We start from the raw sequence: 21,158 nt of genomic DNA on the forward strand, positions 1-21,158 counted from the left end.
TCCTTTTACTGCAGATGTCAGCCTGGCCCCCACTGTGTCTTCATCAGGATGCTCAAAGTCTTAGTAACACCATCTTTGAAATATCTTCTTTCATTGCAATAGCCTTGCATAGACAAAGACAGACTTACATAAAGCCTGTGATGTTCCCCAAGTATTCTTCTCGGAGGACAAATGAGGATACAGCGGTAACGGCGTTCTTTCAATTATTCATCATCAGATACGTTTCACATTGTCCAATCAGTTAGTCTTACAAATAATGGCACTAAATTAAATTAAATAAAAACAATTGGTTGTTTTCTGTTTTATATGCTTAAAGGATTGAACAGGATTGAATAGATCTGAAGCAACTTGTTTATAAGAAGGATGTTATCCAACAACGACCATACAAAGTCATCCCTGTGAACTGATTAGATTATTTTTACTTTTAAGCAATCGCAGTGTTCCACTTTAATTGCAATTTCACAAAGTGGACTGTCTTTAATAATGGTGATGGAAAAACACTGTCCAAGTTATTAAATACCTGTCATATTTGCAGTGTGCAGTGTGTTTTGAGTAACATTGCATAGGCAATGTTCACATCCCGAAAGTGTTGATATTGTAATCTAAAATGAAAACTATTAAAAAACATTTTAATTAATTGAAATAAAGTTGAAATAAAATAAAATAAATATTAGATGAAAAACTTAAAAACCGAGGGCCAAATACAAGTAGAAATTGGTGTTGGCGATTATATGAAATGCTGTCATGTAACATTTTTATGAATTCTGACAATGCATGAATGCGAACGATGCTCGGGACAGTTGACCGGCCAGCGCTGGATCTTGATGAAAGTTTAAGCCTTGACAATTTAAATATTCAAGCGCAAAAAGACACGAAAGGGAGCTCATTTCATTACTTGCGGACTGTGTGGAAACTTTTGTGTGCACAAAGAACCGTAGCGCACGCCCAGAAAGCCACGAATCAGCCTTCAGATGGCATGCAAATACTAAACTGAGGTCTCTTTCATGTCTTCTTGCACTTGAACGGACAAATTCACACAAAATTATGTACAAAAATAGCAAGTATCCTAGTAAACATATTCGGTTAAGTCTAAAGTGAATGTAAATTGTACAATACAGTACAGTATCAGTATATTAGATCCGTGCATTTACTCTTAAAGTGACAGCAGCCTAATATGCCTGCTGCTCTCTGTTTTTAATGTTAAACAACAAAGGAGAAAGAAGAAATTACCCATTGCTCTTGACTGAATAACTTTTGTAACTTCAATAAGGATTAATTAATAAGGATGTTTATTTTATACAGTGAAGACTATGCAGTGCTATTTTACATTTACTGTATTATTTATATTAGTTAGGCTAGTAGTTTTAGCTGTGGTATCGAAATTGAAATAGAGAATTGTGAATTTTCACTGGTGTCTAAAATTATGGTGTCAAAAAAACTACCTTGTTTTTGCAAAAAACAGTTTCATGGCCAGTAAAAATATTTTTTTTCTTAAGTCACTGGCCATTGGCAGGTGTGTGCAACGGCAGCTCACTCCTCCCTTTCTAAGCAAAATAGAGAAGCTACGGTGGCCGTCTGGCCGACACAAGTCAAATATGTTGTCGTCTGAGACAGCAGAGAGCATGTCAGCCAGTCAAGCAATGAGGTTTCTTCTTACTTCAAATAAATAATGGTCTCTGCTTCTAATAAACCAGACAACTACTACTACTACTAATACTTCATCTTCATGACGATGCAAGCTGTCTCTAAAAACATGAACAATTTAGAAGAAGAACAACATAGTGATGAAACACGATCTGTAGAGTGTTTGTCCATTTAGGGCTGCTGTAGAAACATGTGTAATGTAGATATAAATGGCTCTAAGGTAAGTAAAAATATAAATAAATATAATGGTTCATTATGTATGGCCTTTATACACCGCTGAAAACATAGTTATGTATATTATATTGCATTTCTGTCAATAGATCCTCCCAAATTGTACATATTGCACCTTTAAAAAAGACAAAAGCATATAACCAAATTACAAGTAAAAGTGTTATTTACTGAAAGTAAACATATAATTTAAAACTACCACAAAGGGATTATAAAAGCAAAGAAAGTCTGTCAAAATGGACAAAACAAGAAGAAAGCACATGCTAAAAGTTATTTTTCCATGATATCTCAACATCAGCACTGTTAATGAACCTAAATGAACTTTTCATATAAATGAACTCCAATTGTAATGCAGTCACATGGCATAAAAGCTCTCTGCATTCTAACATGCACAGGAAACAAATGAAAGTCATAATAAACTTAGTAAATGTTCTACATCTGCATCTCTTCAGAACACAGAGGACAATTTCTTCTTAATAAATAAAACGTCATGATAAATGATCCTGTCGACTTTGCAATCAATAAAAGATTCTGATATATCATACTGCTATAATATAAAATATCATTTATATATTTTAAATTATTCACAATTGGTATTATAGTCCACAAATAAACAGGCTTCTCTGTTAAGAACAGAGCAGCAGCTTGGACAGACTTCCAATATCGGACTTCCGCTTATAAGCCACAATCTAATTCTGTTTACATTCAATAAACCTTGCTGACCTGTTGCTGAACTATGACATCAACTCCGAGATGAGCTTTGAAGAACAGAACAATCCAAGACCACATCACATCGTCAACAATCAAATCGAGATAACTCAAATAATAAGATTGTTCAAAACAACTGAAGAAGTCACTCACAAAAACTGTCTACAGCAGAAGTGCCCTTCTGTGACACATTTTGCAGAGTACTCTATACTTTTCTGCTTGTCAGATTCTTTTAAATGCATATAGCACTGCATAAACTGGAATCTTTACCGGTTGACACATTTCTATCGTTGCATGATATATATATACTGCCAGTCCTATGTCGCATCTTTATTTTTATTCAAAAGACCATGAAATTAAAACTCTTCTGCGTGCGTTGAATGAGGAGGTAATGCTCTCGGAAAAGATAGTTTGCTCTGTCTGTTTTGTATGCAGCTGCTGTAATGAACTGTACACTTGTGAAACATCGGTTTGAAGCGTGTTTGTGCATGCGAATGCGTTCATGCGCGTATCTGTGACCTGCTTACTAATGCGTGGGAGCGTACGCTTAACAAGTCAATGCCTAATGGAGTGACTCATTACTAGTGATTTTCATTCCAACGGCTGTTCAGTTAATTCAGATATATTTAGCAAAACAAAAAAACAAAGCTCGGAGGTGACCGGAAACAACGTCCGAACATCACCCCGCCGTATTGTATGACGCTGACTGGTGAACTGACACTTGAGCGACTCACCGTCCATCCGCCTCCATCAGTAGTCATGTCACAGAAGACCTGGAAGCCTGCTGGGTAATGTGTGGGGAACACGGAGTAGATACCATCCTCTCTTTGCCCGCTGGCGTAGATGTCACTGCAGTCCCTGGGTCTGGAACCTGGCAGAAGATAGGACATGCTAGCATTATCAATCCACATTACGTGGAATTTTTTGAGAAACCTGTTCAAGGTACGGTATGAAAAAAAGAAAGCTTCCAGACTTCAAATCTGTCATCTTGCACATGCTGTCTAAGCAGTGGCATGTCTCTTTCACACTGCTGGAAAGCTTATGAGGGAATAGGTGTGAAACCATTCTAGGGCTCATTAGGGCTGGCTGGAGAGTTGAGAATGTGTTGCTAATGAGGAGTTTTTTTTACCCTCTCCACCGGCGCAGCCCTTGGGCCGGACGCTGCGCACCGGAGCCCTCTGCAGATCTGCCTTAAGACGGCTCTTGATGTTTCCGGTTTCCTTCTGCATGGAGCTGAGCGCGTCGCTCACAGAGTTCACCACCTTCACCATGTTAATCTGACTCTCTGACAGCAGCTGGAGAGAGAAAACAAGGGAAAGTTTGAGGGACAGAGGATAACACAAATGATCCATTTCTTCTACTGAATCTCTCAGAGATCTCTAAGGGTGCGTTCACACTTGTAGTTGGATTCGTTTGGCTCATTTGGTCCGGAGCAAAGAAGAAAAAAAAACATTTAGTCCTGGTCCGATTAGCGTTCAGATTGGCAATTTTATCACCGAAGCAAAAGATACCGAACCTAAAGGCATAGGGATACATTCACAACGTGATTGGTCGGATTTTATGACGTATTGCCTACAGTATGTTGAGACGGAACTTACCGAACATCCAAAACAATGCTGTGTGCTGAGATAAATGCGCTCGTTGTGTGTGCATAGCCTGCATGTGATGGTATTTTGGCCAGTTGGGAACTCGTGAAGAGCTTATAAAATGTGTAAAGTAGTCAAAACAGTGACGGGAATCCATCCGTCACACACAAACGATCTGCTGCGTGGAGACGCGTGTCTGATGCCTGTCATGGGCAAACTCGTGACTATGACAAGAAAAACCGGCATGCGTGAGGAATCTGTCCTTTTTAGGATCTCTTCTTCTTGTTTTTGGTTCGTTTACATGTCTTTGGTCTGTGTTGCATTCATATATCATTTGAACCGCACCAGAGTTCGTTTGGAAGCGGACCGAGACCCATCTTTTCAGCGGTCTCGGTCCGCTTGTTTGGTGCACACCAGGGTTCGGATGGCAGCGTTCACACATGTTGAAATGAACCGCACTAACAGAGCAATCGCACCAGGGTTCGTTTTAATCGAACCAAACATGACAAGTGTGAACGCACCCTAAGTCTCATGTCATACTCATGTTTGAATCAGCCTGAAGAATACTTTAGAGCACTAAAATGTTCGAGGCACAGTTGCCACATTTTCAAAAAGAGCTTTGTGAAACTTTTCATATGGCAAATAAGATACAAACTTTTAAATGTGAATTTTTTTATTTATAAAATAGAAAAATAGAAATATAAGTAATGATAATGAATGGTTTAATTATTTTATTATTAAAATGAAAATTGCCTAATTTTATTACAATATTTAAAATACTGTTTATATGTATTGTTTTATATAAAATATATATATTTTAATGTTTAAAAAATTCTAAAATTTAAATATAAAAAACAAAAATTCTTATATATGCCCCAGGGATCATGGGTGAGGCCATGTTGGGCTGCTTTAGAGAAGAGGAAGAGTTGTTGTAGTAGAGTGTTGTTTCCATGCCGTCATTTTACGCCGGACTGCTTCACAAACGAGGGTCAATTCAACTGGATTTACACAAAAGATTAACATGACGGCACATGCTAGTCGATGAGCTGAATCAACTCCACAGCAACTACAATTTATGCAAACTATTACAAAAGCTGCAAACATTCACTGATGCTCCAGAAGGAAACACGATGCATTAAGCGTCAGGGGTGAAAACTTCTGAACAAGAAGATGATGTGCGAGTTTTTTTATTTTGTTTAAAGAACATATTTTTTCATTTAGTTCTGCCCCTTGGAAGCTATAAAAGATACTTACATGTTTCCCAGAAGACAAAAAAAGTATAATTTATTCTGTTCATCAAATTCAAAAAGTTTACATCCCTGACTCTTAAAGGTGCCCTAGAATTAAATATTGAATTTACCTCAGCATAGTTGAATAACAAGAGTTCAGTACATGGAAAAGACATACAGTGAGTCTCAAACTCCATTGCTTCCTCCTTCTTATATAAATCTCATTTGTTTAAAAGACCTCCGAAGAACAGGCGAATCTCAACATAACACCGACTGTTACGTAACAGTCGGGGTGTATGCCCCAATATTTGCATATGCCAGCCCATGATCGAGGCATTAGACAAGGGCAGAACGTCTGGATGTGCACAGCTGAATCATCAGACTAGGTAAGCAAGCAAGAACAATAGCGAAAAATGGCAGATGGAGCAATAATAACTGACATGATCCATGATATCATGATATTTTTAGTGATATTTGTAAATTGTCTTTCTAAATGTTTCGTTAGCATGTTGCTAATGTACTGTTAAATGTGGTTAAAGTTACCATTGTTTCTTACTGTATTCACGGAGACAAGACTGTCGTTATTTTCATTATTAAACACTTGCAGTCTGTATAATTCATAAACACAACTTCATTCTTTATAAATCTCTCCAACAGTGTGTAATGTTAGCTTTAGCCACGGAGCACTATCAAACTCATTCAGAATCAAATGTAAACATCCAAATAAATACAATACTTACGCGATTAGACATGCTGCATGACGAACACTTTGTAAAGATCCATTTTGAGGGTTATATTAGCTGTGTGAACTTTGTTTATGCTTTTTAAGGCAAGCGCGAGCTCCAGGGGCGGAGAGCATGAGAATTAAAGGGGCCGCAACCTATATATCGGTGCATAGTTAATGATGCCCCAAAATAGGCAGTTAAAAAAATGAATAAAAAAAAATCTATGGGGTATTTTGAGCTGAAACTTCACAGACACATTCAGGGGACACCTTAGACTTATATTACATCTTTTAAAAAGACATTCTAGGGCACCTTTAATGCGTCGTGTTTCCTTCTGGAGCATCAGTGAATGTTTGAGCCGTTTTTAATAGTTGTATTTGAGTCCCTCAGTTGTTCTCAGTGTGGAAAGATGAATCTCAGAATCATACAGTCACTGCTGGAAAGGGTTCAAATATGCAAAAAATGGTGGAAAACCAAAGAATCTGCAGGACCTGGAGGATTTTTCTGAAGAACAGAGCTCAGTTTAACTGCTCAGAACAAACAAGGGACTCAAAAACAACCATCTCAAAACAAAACAAAAAAAACAGTTGTGGATCATCCAGGTAACCACACAGTATTAAGTATCAAGGGTATGTAAACTTCTGAACGGGGTCATTTTTATAAATTCAGCAATTTTTTTGTCTTGTGGACTTTATCTAAACAACTGTTATGTGAAACAGTTTATTCAGGACAGTACTAAATAAAAAATAACATGCAATTTTCACGATCCTTCTTATTTTGTTAAAATGATTAACATTTTTCTAGATTCTGCAAGGGGTATGTAAACTTTTGAGCTTAACTGTATTTGATCAAAAACACAGTAATATTGTGAAATATTATTACAATGTAAAATAACTGTTTTCTATTTTAATATATTTTAAAATGTAATTAATTTTGTAATTAACAAAGCTGAATTTTCAGCATCATTACTCCAGTCTTCAGTGTCACATGATCCTTCAGAAATCATTCTAATATGCTGATTTGCTGCTCAAGAAACATTTCTGATTATTATCTATGTTGAAAACCATTTTTGCTGCTTAATATTTTTGTGTAAAAATTGCTTGCTGCTGAAGTCATTTTATTTCATGATTTCTTGGCATTGCCGTGCAATGCTTTAGCCTTTCCTAAAAGCCTGGCTTAAACAATAATAACAATGAAGTCTCTGTATCAGCATGAGGCCCTCGGCACTGCATTAAAGTAACAGGTGCACTATGCTGCACAACACTGATAGTGCTTCAGTTTAGTGGGCTCACGGCCAGTGGGTCTGGAAGCCGCTCGGTTTGAGTTTCCCAGACAGCTCTCTTTATTGCCTGCATCAGCAAAGCCGCTCAGGTCACCTCGATGGAGGGAAAAAAAAACTTGATTCTGAGTGAGGCAAACTGCGCCTTTCTCCAAGGACAGGTCTTTGTGTTGCAGACATCAAATATCATGAATCACCGTGGCACTTGGACATGTAGGAAGCTCTGCTGGCGATTAGCAAAAATTATCCCTAAAGTGAAGCCCTTTTCCTATGACACATGAAAGTGTAAAGCTCTCCTTTGGGGTGTGAACAAGCATCAAGTTCTTTGAGAGTGTGTCGCTAACAAGACTGCGTGTGCACATATGTCGCTGTGACAACACTGCAAGCTAAGTGTGTTGGTGTGTGCGTGCACTCGCTTGAAGTTGATGATGGCTGACGCACTGTGTACTTTTTGTGTGGATGGTTGGGGCATTATCACTCGCAGCTCTCGACACACTGGTTCGCTCCGGCATGCTGCCATAGCAACAACACTTAAACGTCTATCATTATGAGGCCTGTCCAGCATCAAAAGAAAAACGTCACACATGTGAAAAAAAAAACATAATGTCCCCAAAAGTACAATGCAAGCCATGCTCTAGCCTTTAACTAACCCGTTTGTTCAATGGCTTGAACCTCTTGGCATACACTCAACAGGACGCAAGACCTCAGCCACCACATCTACGCTAAACATTGTCTCCATTTCATTAAAGAACACAGCAAGAAACTACCAATTAAAAGATCCAGCCCTTCAAAACTCACCTTGAACTATAAATTTCAATGGCTGTTTGGATCAGAACACTACAACTTACTGAATACTGTACAGTGTACATTGCATACAACTTTCTATTTTTTTTAAAACTGTATGTTAAACAGTAGGCATTATTCCATGATGAATGTTTCAAAGTCTGTTTATATGAACAAGATATTAATCAGAATTTGTTCAGATTTGAATTGTAAACACATCAACCTGTATTTATCAGAATTTTGGGGCATGTGAACACCTTATTTTGAATAATATTTATCTTTATTATTTACCTATTTTATGAATTATTATTATTATAATTATTAGTTTAATAATAAGTATTAGTTGAATAATAAGTATCATTAAAAATAAGTATTATTATTAATTATATGAATGTTTATCCAAAACAACAACAATATTATTATTATTATTATTATTATACAGTTTATAATAATAGAAAAATAATAACATTAATGAATTAATTAATTAATTAATTAATGTGTTTATTATGATATGATTCATTATTATTATTATTATTATTATTATTATTATTATGGTTATTATGGTTATTAAATACAATATTATTATTATTATTATCATCATTATTGTATTGAATAACCACATTATAATTAATAATAATAATAATATTGTGCATAATAATAATACAAATTATAAAGAAACAAATACAATTTATTAAATGTATAATAATCATAGTTATTATTAATAACATCAATAATAATAATTATTATTATTATGATTATTAATAAATCATATAATTATAAACATTAATTAATTTTTTTATTATTTTTATTTTCTTCTTATAAAATGTATAATAATAATAATAATGTTGTTTTGGATAAACATTCATATCATTAATAATAATACTTAATTTTAATGATACTTATTATTAAACTAATACTTATTATTAAACTAATAATAATAATAATATTATTATTATTATTATTATTATTATTATTATTATTATTATTATTATTATTATTATTGTTGTTGTTGTTGTTGTTGTTGTAAATTTAACAATAATTAGTTTATTTATCATTATATATTTTATTATTATCATTATTATTATTTTAATGATAATATTAAAATAATATTTTATAATAATAAAATAATAATTAATCATTTTAACAATAATGTGGTTATTCAAAACAACAATTATAATAATATTTAATATTTATTATTATTAATATTTATTATTATTATTATAAATGTAAAATTATTTTTTATTTGTATTATTATTATTGTAAATGTAAAATTATTTTATTTGTATTATTATTATTATTATTATTATTATTATTATGAATATCCACAGTAACAAAACATTAATTTTTATCTGTGCATGTTGAAACAAAGACAATCGTAGGTGATTTTAGATACAGACAGTTGAAAAGTCAAGCTATTGAAGAATTTTTTTTTTTTTTTTTCAGCAAGGAGGACACTCAAACATGTTTTAATTATTAAAAGAAAGGTCATGGCCATCCTACTCTTAAAGACATGAATGAGAATTAATGAGTTAGCTAACATACTGTTCAATATTACAGCAAAAATATATATCGCAAAACTGCATAAGTATTTCGAGAAGAAGCAAGGACAAGAACAGAAGGAAAAGAGCAAGCATGTATTTAATAAATTTAGATTATGCTATAAGATTCTTATACTGAAAGATTCAATTTAATTCAATCAGAAAATTATATACATGTACACAAGGTCAAACAGTAGTATGCTACATTATCACTACATTGCATCTTTTATCATCTTGAAAATAAATTTTGTGTAAAAGTTTCTTAACATTTTTCCATTCAATCAAGTAATGAGTCAAGAAATAGATTATTTTACTACTGGATCATGCATCACACTGTAAATGGAAGGTCAAGTCAAGTACATTGCACTGAAGGATATCATATTCCATACAGTAAATTCCTGCATGAACGAAGCAGGTCATGCAGGTATTCAAGATGCGCACAGAAAAATACTGCGCACATAATACATACCTGTACTAAATACTGCAGAAATAGCAAGAGTAGTATATTAGAAAGCTATTATGAACACAGCCAATGTCACGGCATGGTACCGGGCACATTAGCGCCCACTGACTGCACATCTACCCGACGTCTGTCTACTTTCATCGCTTTAAAAACGTGTTAAGAGATGATAGAGGGAAATGAACTGAGGTTAAGAGTCTCATGCCAAAACATTTTAGCAGATAAAGAGACACAGATAGCCCCTCTTTTAAATAAGTGCTGCCTGGCCCATTTGTCATTTCCACGCCGGACCTGGACATCGATGGCATAAACATTTTTTAAAAGAAATTTGCTTCCTGTTTGAGGGGCTTTCATTAATCATAGACATATTCGAACACGCTTCCTCCGCAAGACTCTGTATCATCAATAATCTCGCCAACAGAGTATGCGTCCAAGTTTGGAACACAGCTCTCAGTTTTGGAAATGACTGATGATAGATCAAAGACGAAAGATTAATAAGCACAATCGAACAGGAGGAGACCAAAGGGAAAAATTGCTCTGCTTGCTGACACATCAAAACTTTTTTAGTATGCAAATGACGGAAAACACAAGATTCTGCACTCTGAACTTATCCCATATATTGTGCATTCATTTCCAAACATCTGGTTCTACAACAACAGCATTCAGATAATGTGCAGATATTTTAGACGTAATTTAAAAGCAACTTCAACATTTACATAAATTATAATATAAAATGGCCTTAAAAGGTATTATATATTTAAATGCACAAAAAAAAAAAACTAAATAAATGTATTATTTTTGACAAAACATCCCATGTTTTGGTCATAACTGCACATTTTTGGTAGTGACAGTAATTTAGTTAGTAGTACAGTAGTTTTGGTAGTGATCACAAAACATTACAGAATTTTAACTCGCATACTAAAACACTACTAAAACATACTAAAATACTAATTTGCATAACTGTACTAAAATAGTGTTTATTTCCGCCAAATAAAGGATTATGTGTTCCCTTTTGTCACTACCAAAACGATGATATCACAACCGAAACTTCACCACGCTTTGGTCATGACTGTTTCGGTAGTGACCATTTTAGATACTTTTGAGCCTAGCTCAAAGATGCTAATCAGCATATGGTTAGCTATCACAGTTCTGAACAGTTGTACACACAAAAACACTAAATTTTATCGAATAACACCCAAAATTACAATGATGTCACAACCGAAACATCACCACGTTTCGGTCCTGACTGTTTCGGTAGTGACCATTTTAGAAACTTTTGAGCCTTGCTCAATAAAGCTAATCAGCACATCGTTACCTAGCACAGTTCTGAACAGTTGTACACGCATAAAAATTACATTTTATGGAATAAAACCCAAAAAAGGTTGCTTAATTCCAGAAAAAAGGTGTTTGGTAATGACGTTGTTTAAAGTTGCACACAGATTTTCAGACTTTTGAATAGGGATGTGTCACGATATTTGAATATTCGATTAGTTGATTTAACTATAGAATATCAAATAGGTTGTGCGATTATTGTCTTTAAATAAATTCCCCATGTTTTCAGTGCTGATGCGGTGGTGACACGTTCATGTAACCAGAGGGTGGCGCGCGCTGCCAACTAAAAACTGTCAATCAACTCTCGGACAACAGAAGGACACGTTGTCTGACATACTGAGAACCGTAGTTCACTGACAAGCTGCGCAATATCGCGTTCATATCGCAGATGAATTGCCTTCGATAATGAACGCGATATTGCGTAGCTTGTCAGTGAACTACGGCTCTGTCTATTAAATGCCGCTCCATTAGAAAGCAGGTGATGGCGATTTAGTGGTAATCAGGGAACCGGCTTTACTGACGAAATGCGCGTGACAATCGCATGCGATATATCGGTCAGCCCTACTGTAGACTTGTGTGGCATATAACAGACATTAAAAGTAATGTTCATATAAGTGCCGTCATTTAGGCCTTTTTACAATATGTTATAACATGTTTAGGTAGCCTATAATCATTACGGCTTGAGGTATGTTGCTGCGATAGGCGGTGTTCCCGGTGTTCAGCCACAAAACCGGTATCATCAGTTGCCCACCGTGGCACCGCCACCCACCGTCGTTTTGATTTTTATAGTAATACAAATCATTTAGTTCAGTTAGAGAACAGACACTACAATTAAAAACTAAACGTGTCTACTCAATTCAACGTGAGCCGAACGAAAGTCGCAGCACAGATCAGCAGCAGGAGTCAGATTTCACCTCACTCTTGACTGGCAAGACGACGGTGTAAGTTTTGGTTTCAAAGGAAAGGTAAACGCGTCCATTTAAGCGGGTTCGTCATTATACTGTTTTCTTGTTATGTTTTTCATTAAAAATAACAATGAACCCAGCATTCAAGAAATCGCCGCTCCCGAATTGGCGCTAATTTGAAAGCGAAAGTAAAATTCTCACTTCCGCACGGGCATTCATAATGCTCGCAGCACGAGCGTTTTCAGTTAGTTCCTATGGAAGCTCAACTTCTCGCTCGCTCTGGCCGTGAAAAAAAAAGTTTGAAAGTGTGAATGGTCTCTCTCTGTCTCTCTCTCCATTTATGTGTGTAGCCTATACATGTGTGCATGCATGCATGCGGAGGAGGGGTGCGATTTTCGAATAATAATCAAATAATTCCCAGTGATCTTCGAATATTATTTTTGCTTCAAATGCGCATCCCTAGTTTTGAACACATTTACATCAAAATGTTGGGACCTATCTACTCACCATGTTGCTATGAGAGGGAGGGACACAGGAATATTTCCTGATCAAAAATGTAGGGGTGTAGTTAAAATTAGTCACAGCCAAAGGACTAAAACACACAACTGTTTCGGTAGTGACACGGAGCACTTTTTTTTTTTTTTTTACATAAAATTTCATGATTTACAAAGAAAATATAAAACAATTTTTTTAACTTCACTTTAAAAAAAAAAAAAAAAATCAAAAGACCAAAAAAAAAAAAAAAACCAACGTAAAAAAAATTGCAAAAATTATTTCAATATCATTCTCACAAGTTGAAATTTAGGGGTTAGAATTTGGGACAGCCACCTCCCAATTGAAAGTACTCAATAAATGATGATTTTATATATATTAAGCTTATTGATATTTTAAATATTATTGTGGGATTCAATAGAAGTAATAGAAGGATAATAGAAGGATCTTAGTAAACATCTAAGATTTGAATACTTAATTGCTTTTTAGATGTGTTTTATGGTTTTGGGACAGCAGTTTGCACCAATTCTGTAGAATGGCCCATATGGTTACACTTTATTTTACAGTGCCGTAGTTACATGTTACTACATGTACTTACTATAGTAATAACAGTAAATTATGCATAATTACAAGTAACTAACCCTAAGCCAATCCAAAACCCTAACTGTAACTCTATAGTAAGTATGAATAGTTAATTAATAGTACTCAGTACTTATTTGAGTAATTACAATGCAACTACGGCACTGTAAAATAAAGTGTAACCCCATAATTTATTAAATATTTTTTTCCAAACTTTTTGTGTCACATAGGTTCGGAATGACACAAGAGTGAGTAAATTAAGACAAAATTTACATTTCTTCTCAGAGAGTTCAACTATAATTAAACAAACATGACAACAATGTAATTGTCCAGGCATAACTACAATCACAAAAAAAGTGATCTTTCCATCCTAGCATTTTGCAGCAGACGACAGATGCGATTTTGCCAGGAGAAAAGGGGAAGTGTCAGCATGTATTAATTTCAAAGTCTGGCTGACAGATGAGTCAACATTTTCTTCCTCCTCCCACCTTCCAAAGGAAAAGGACAAAAGAAAGTGGTCTCTTTGCCAAAAGTTTTTCGTAAAGGAAGAAAGGCCGTGAGCTCCTCTTTTCACAGAGCAATCTCCCCGGCAACCGCTCTAATAAGTCTATGCTCATAATTAACAAGAGAGTTCTAATAAGGTCCTAGCAGGACTAATAAATTCTCCTGAAGGAACAAATGGGTTTTAAAAAAAGATGTCAGATGGTACCTGCCCTTTACCAAACCCAGGTTTCATGACACACTGAACATGGGTGTTAAGATGCTGTTAAAGTGGAATAGTAAGGCGCAAACTACTTCCCCAAATGCATGGCACTGATCTCCTGCCACCTCAGATGTGCTGCCAACTCTGCAGCCGTGGCAGTGACCTAGTTGTGAGCGCTCCAGTCTAAACGAGGAGAAGGAGATGGCAGGTACTGTGCCGGAGACAAATTATATATCCTGAAAGCTGACTTTGCAATAGAAATATAGAGAATAAAGTATGATTAACCATTGAATTTGATACGTCATATGCAATGGTGTTCAACAGTAAAAAAAAGCAAATGCTTTTGGACCTCATTGTATATAACACTCAGTTCAAAAGCATGAAAACTCATGCAATGTTACACTGTAGTAACATTCTGTGGAAGTTATGCTATAAAAGTGGCATATTCCCTCTAATTCATCACTATGTTCCCTGTGTTCTAGTTTCTCGGGAGCACTGAGGTGGGATAATGACTAAGGAGGCCTGGATTCAGCCAACCTCATTAATGATCCAGGGCTTTTGCCGAGTCAGATCGGAGGCACCTTGGGATCCACAAAAGAAACCTTTATCCATCCTTCAAAGAGACCCTGAGGATAGATTTACTTAGCATCTCAACAATTCCATTGTCACTCGAAGAAATAAACCTTCTTTTGATCAAAGGTAAAGAGTGTGAATTCCGCACCACTAGTGGCAATAATCGGAACTGCAAAAATAACAAGATTCCCTATGGCTATATTCAGACTGCAGGTAAATGTGGCCCAAATCCGATTTTTTTGCTCATATGTGACTCAGATCTGTTTTTGTAATGACCGTGTGAACAGCACAAACCACATGGAATCTGATCTTTTCGATTCTGATTTGGGCCCACTTTCATATGTGGTCCTAAACCCGATATAGGTCTGATGTTTTATTATAAATTCGCTAGGGTTCCGCAGCACGCAATAAATAACATGTAATTGCTTACTTTAATGTCCTCCATGTTTACTTGTCTTTTTATTGTTTTTTTGCGCATGTGGGTCAGTTCAGGACCATGATGTGTTCACACTGGAATCTGATTTTGGCTACATTTAAAACAACAATAGCTATGTTTCCTTCCACATATTTTATGATCTGAAATGCTGTTTTGGTAATTCTGTAATGCCTGAGCAAAGTCTGTCGTTAAAGTGGTTGGGTATAATTCCCTTCCTAGAAGCGCCTCACTTCACAAATAGGGCCCTATAATTTCCGCGATCACGGAATCGTGGACGGAATCGCGGAATCCATTCATAAAAATGGAATTTACTATATAACACGGAATGTCACGGAATTTGTCACATTTTTGATGAATGAATTAAAAGCAGGTCAGTACACGTAAATGAAATCGCGATATAGACTAGTGACTGAATATTAAACTGCAAAAAGGCTATTTAAACATGAATTCTGCATGCCTGTGTGCCTCTGAAATGAATGATGCGGAAGCGCAGTTTCATTTACCTCACACCACGCGTGCGACGCTCGCGGTGTTTTCGTCCTCTGTCGCCTCACTATATGAACGCACGAGTTAATCTCCAGAACTGCTCTGAAAGTCACTTCATCAGAATTTAACCGCTTCGTTTGAGAAAACTACCATCATAAACACAGAGAAACTCAAAGCTCTAGGCAAACCGTCAAAATAAAAGTTCGATTTAACTTGACAGAAACATATTACTGTTGTACAGTAGAATTTAGATAAATTAATTTAATAATAAATTATTCAAATATATTTTAAACAATAATCTCAGTGTTTCTTCCATGTTTTACTTTTAACAGTAAAGCTCTGTTGTGCAGCACATTGATTGACAAAAAAAGTTTAATTTCATGATTAAAAGATACATTAAATGGTATGCGTTCATTTGATTGCCACAAAAATTTCAATACACAACAGAACTTCTGAAGAAAAAAAAGTTCATAAAAAATATTTTTTAATTAATTAATATTGTTGTTTTTAAGAATTCAATTAATTAGACATGTTTTTGGATTAATAAAATGGATTTAAACCATTAAAATGTAATCCAGAAAACAGAATTTGGTAAAAATAAAATTTGAGGGGAAAGAATAAAACGTAGGGCCCTAAAAAAAAAAAAAAAAAAAAGTATATATATATTTTTTTTTGTTAAACTTTTATTAAATTGTTGGTAAATTGGACAAGATTCATTATTTCAATTAATTAGACATGCTTTTTGATTACTAAAATTTAATTTAACCATTAAAATGAAGTCAAAAAATAAATAAAACGGAAAAAAACGGAATCTAGAAAAATTAAAACGGAAAAAACGGTATTTGGGAAAAAATAAAACGGATTTTATAGGGCCCTACACAAACACCAGGCATGTGAATGCAAGATAACATGGCAGCGGTTATTGTTTCTTCTGCGCCCTGAGGCGCAAGTAATTTATTATATACGAAAATTATTACATACAGTGGCTTCTACTGCAGCATTTTCCATTTTTCTTAGTGATATTTAGCGGCAGTTTATCAGGAAGTGACGAATTTGTTCTCTTGTCCTCACTGGAAGGAAACAGTGCTCTATTCGCAAATGTTTTATGCGATATTCCAAATTTGCGCACAAGTTAAATTCACATCTTCGAATGGAAACAGCTCATGTGAACAACGATCTGTGCAATAAATCAGAACTGAGTATTAAAGCTTACAGTGAGAGAGTAACCTAACACTCCTACTACCTACTTTTTTAAGCAGCCTTCGATCCAGAAGTATTTTCCCATTTATTTTCTCCATATAAGCCACGGACCTAACCAACAAGCTCTAATTTGAAGCAGAAAAGTCATAAAAAACACAAAATTAAATAATTTTATTTTATGATTGGATCAATTACTAATCCAATGAAAATTTGTGAATGATGTAATCAAATAAAAAACAATGGCACAATATAAAACTTGGTTTATATTTATTGATTTTAAGTAAGAACATTATAATTTAGGTTTATTGCAAAATATTCAGATATATACAAAATTAGTAGTTTGAAAGCACAATGAGAACCGTTTATGTTATCTACAATTGATACTGGATTATGAGTAGGACAGCTGTTCACTGGGAATTCAGCTATTAAACACAATTTTTAAAAATAAATGGGATGTTTACTTCCAAAACCTTATTTGATCTATATTGTTCAGACAAACAGGTAATGTCACCAGCAATTAATTGAGCCTGAATATCAGGATATTTAAACAAAAGGAGCAATTTTCACTATAATGTTTGACTAATAGTGCTGTCTCTGCACATGAAAAAAATTACCTTTGGAAAAGATAAATTTAATGATGCCTATTATGATTTAATAGAGCTTACTTTATATAACATGATCGAATCCGCTATTTTCTAGTAAGCACTGGGCAGATATTGCATTTCATTTCATCTGTAGAGAGAAGGTAAACACAGGTTATAGAGAGATCTAATCATATGAGCTCAGGATATCATGGTATACCTGTAATTAAGTTTTGAAATTACCCTTCGGAACTCTCGTTCGGTATTCTTGTAATTCCGCTCAATGGCCTCATATTTGCTTTCCGATTTATTCTGCGGTTTTCAAGGAGAGTGTGTGCAAACCAGTTTATAGCTCCCATCAACTTAACCACGACAAGCGTGTGCGTCCCTTGGGCTGAGAAATCCATCCATATCATGAAGTTATCTCTGACTCTGTGATAAATAATAAAAAGTTCCCATGATATTACCAGGCTGTATAGTCTAAACTTCACAAGGCTGTGGAATACAAGCCCCTTTTCTCAACCCAATCATCCCTATTGATGGGGCAGTGTTTTTATTGTCTGGCCGAGGGAATGTAATGAAAGCATGGCCCTGGTTTACTGGCTGAATTCATAAAACGCGGATCTAAATGTAGAGGCCGCAGATCCCATCTGTCTCTCATTCTGTCTCCTGCTCTCCAGAGCCAGGTCTGAAATGAAGCTATCGCATATCAGACACACAGGACACCAACGGCACTTTGATAAAATATTTAACAAAATGACAATTACGCCATAATTTATACAATTTAACAAGGGATTTGGCTGTTTAGACGTTTAGTAGATTATCAAGATATTCCTATTACAAAAAGGTATTTAAATATTATTGAATTACTATGTGATACTGGGAAAATTGTAGTAGATGTTTTGATCAAATATAACAATATATAATAAAAAAATATATATATTACACATACACACACTGTTATGTTTCACTGTGTTTAGTTTCTTTGCTTTCAGTTGGTTTTTCCATAGAGTTGATTATCGTTTGCACCTGATTTCGTTAATTAGTTTCTCTGTGTTTTGTTCAGTTCAGTTGTCCGTTATCATTGCACTATACCCGGTAGTGTTTTGTTTCTTGTTTGTTGTTAATAAACCTTTATAGTGCTGCATTGAGATCAGTCTCCTCTCCTTTGTTTGCAACTGGCTGTATATAGGTCAGTTGGTTAAAAAAATTAACTAATTAATCGAACATTTCTTTTGCTGTAATTAATCGTGATTAAAAACATTGGGGGTTTTAATATGTTTATATTGTAATAATTTCTCAGTTACTCTCCAAATTAATGTAGAAACAACTTAAAGACAGTATATTTTAAATATTTGCTGAATTGCATATTTTTTTTGAATGCAGGCCAATAACACTGGTACTGATGTCTCTATGAAATTGATTAAAAAAAAATGTTATAGACATTCAACATTACAGTATAACTGAAAGCTATCAATTTCAAAATTTTTTAGGCTTTAAAAAAATAACTTTTAATCTAAGTGACCATAAAACAATCTTCACATAAACCCATTATAATAAATGTCATATTTCCCTGTGGCCGTCCTACCTGTTTAACAGGTAGGAAATATACAGAAATTGAATAAAGTTATTGAACACTGTACATTCTTCTTCACTGCATAAATTATAAACAAAATATAGATTAATCCTTATTAAAGCTACAATTATCTCTGTAACCTTTGTTCTTTGATGAACATTAATGACAGACATCACAGCAACTGGTTTATTAGGGTGCTGTCACTTTAAGACAGCATGTGTTTAATGTGTATATCGTCGCTGTCCGATGAAAACCACGTATGTCCATTTTGCCGATTTTGAGATTTTTCGACGGATTGAACGTCCAGGTTCATTTCCGTATACAGTATGCTTCACATATCTAAATGGCCAATGAAAAGTTGTGAAATCATGTCATCTGATTTTCACGTATATCCATTTGGTGTCAAAGCTGTCAATCACGCCGCGTATCTCCCGCCCTGTGGAAGCGTCTCGCCGGTCTCGTGAAGTTTCATCGAAGCTCAGCACTGGATAGCCGAATAACACTGTGAGGTTACATTGCCAAATAAACATAGCCTGAAACGTTTCCCCCCTGACGCCAGACGTACGTCTAGGAGTGACAAAATTACGGTAGGACTGTGCAAACAAAGTATCTACCTAGCATTACCATGTCAGTGTATTGATTCATTGTCCCTTCATAGTTTGCAAGAGACATTTAATAAATGTATAATTAATATTAAATAAACTAAGCGTATTTAATAAACTAAGACGTAGGCTATTTAATAAACTGAGCGTATTCATCTGTCAAAATGAAACGCGACTTGGCCATTCTAATTAATGATCAGAAGAACGCGTATCGACCACCGTTACTGTAAAATATGCATGTATGTCCATTTAAACTCAATTTTGGTCAAATGTGGATTATATCATTACACTGGCAAGAATATGGTTACATGTAAAGATGCCGTACCAAGTATGACAACGCTACATTCAACTGCTTTTGAAATACGGTGTTTTTTTCACTTCCTGAAAAGCAACCGTTTTGGACATACGTGAGTTTCATCGGGCAGCGACGATATATACACATACACAGAGATAAGTATGTACTATATATTTCATAATATTTTGAATATGAAATACGATCATCTAATATTAATATAATATTAATATAATATAATATGTGTTTGTAGCAAAAGTAAAAAGGTTTACATTAAAAAGCAGCACAGCTGAATCTCAAAGCGCAATCAAATATATATATACATACAGTCATCTGTATGTAATATATATTTTATAATTTTTTTTTATATAAAACAGGCAAATTTTAATATTTCTTATACAGATATTATGTGGTCGAGTGAATTCTTTGCTATAATGTCCTTGTGGTGTGCCACATCAAATAAAGTCCTCCACTGTTTGACCATTGAGCTCCAGTGCATTTTGTCATCTCATCTTCAAATGCACAGTGAAAATGAGGTGTGTGCCTGGTGAGGATGTTGGCATACGGCTGCGTAGTGTGAGCTCCATCCCCCACTAGTTCACGGGCGAGTCATTTCCCTCATGTTTCAATTAAAAAAAGAAAAGAGAACGAAATAAAGATGGAGCCGTTTATCACACGGGAAAAGCTCATAAAGAGCTTTAGTATGCCGACAACATATTGGCAGAAGAGAGAAATGGTATCTTGTAAACACTGGAAGATTTGTTGAATGTTTGAGAAACCTTAGTATTTCAGCTTCAAATTACTGTCAAGGATAAATAATCTCTCGTCTGCTGTAATCATCGAGTGTTACACTCATAAAAGGTCATAAAGTGGGAACTTGTGGGACATTGTGAGTAATGGTGCTTGTGATTTTCCTTCACTCTTGAATCTTGACAATCCAAGTGGTGCTGATGAAGCTTTTTACAATAATGACACAGGTGAAGGAGAGGCAAGCAGCGTGGTACTTTTAAAAATGCTATCGGTAAAAAGTTCAGCAAAAGGCAAAAACTGGTTTTCAAGTGGAACGTGTCAAGGTCTGCTCACATGAAATCAGATACCATTAAACGACACAGAAGCACAATATATATCAAAGTTGGGAAATATTGAGAATTTGAGGAATGGTGCACAACCCTGCTGTATATATACACTATGCTGTATAAAATGTATCACAGTTTCCAAAAA

The 21,158-nt window shown here is 35.0% G+C and overlaps 1 protein-coding gene across 9 annotated transcripts in view; it reads right to left on the reverse strand.

Moving 5' to 3' along the window:
• fibcd1a (fibrinogen C domain containing 1a) overlaps window positions 1–21,158 on the reverse strand; it is a 172,992-nt gene that overhangs the window by 82,218 nt on the left and 69,616 nt on the right. For all 9 annotated transcript variants that reach the window (XM_048209265.1, XM_048209264.1, XM_048209258.1 and 6 more), the window contains 2 exons: window positions 3,710–3,875; window positions 3,315–3,451 (listed from right to left, as the gene is read on the reverse strand). In XM_048209265.1, the coding sequence (XP_048065222.1) occupies window positions 3,315–3,451; window positions 3,710–3,875 (303 nt within the window). The remainder of the gene's footprint in view (window positions 1–3,314; window positions 3,452–3,709; window positions 3,876–21,158) is intronic.

This window comes from Megalobrama amblycephala, linkage group LG12 (genome assembly GCF_018812025.1).
Source record: "Megalobrama amblycephala isolate DHTTF-2021 linkage group LG12, ASM1881202v1, whole genome shotgun sequence".
Classification (NCBI taxonomy): domain Eukaryota; kingdom Metazoa; phylum Chordata; class Actinopteri; order Cypriniformes; family Xenocyprididae; genus Megalobrama; species Megalobrama amblycephala.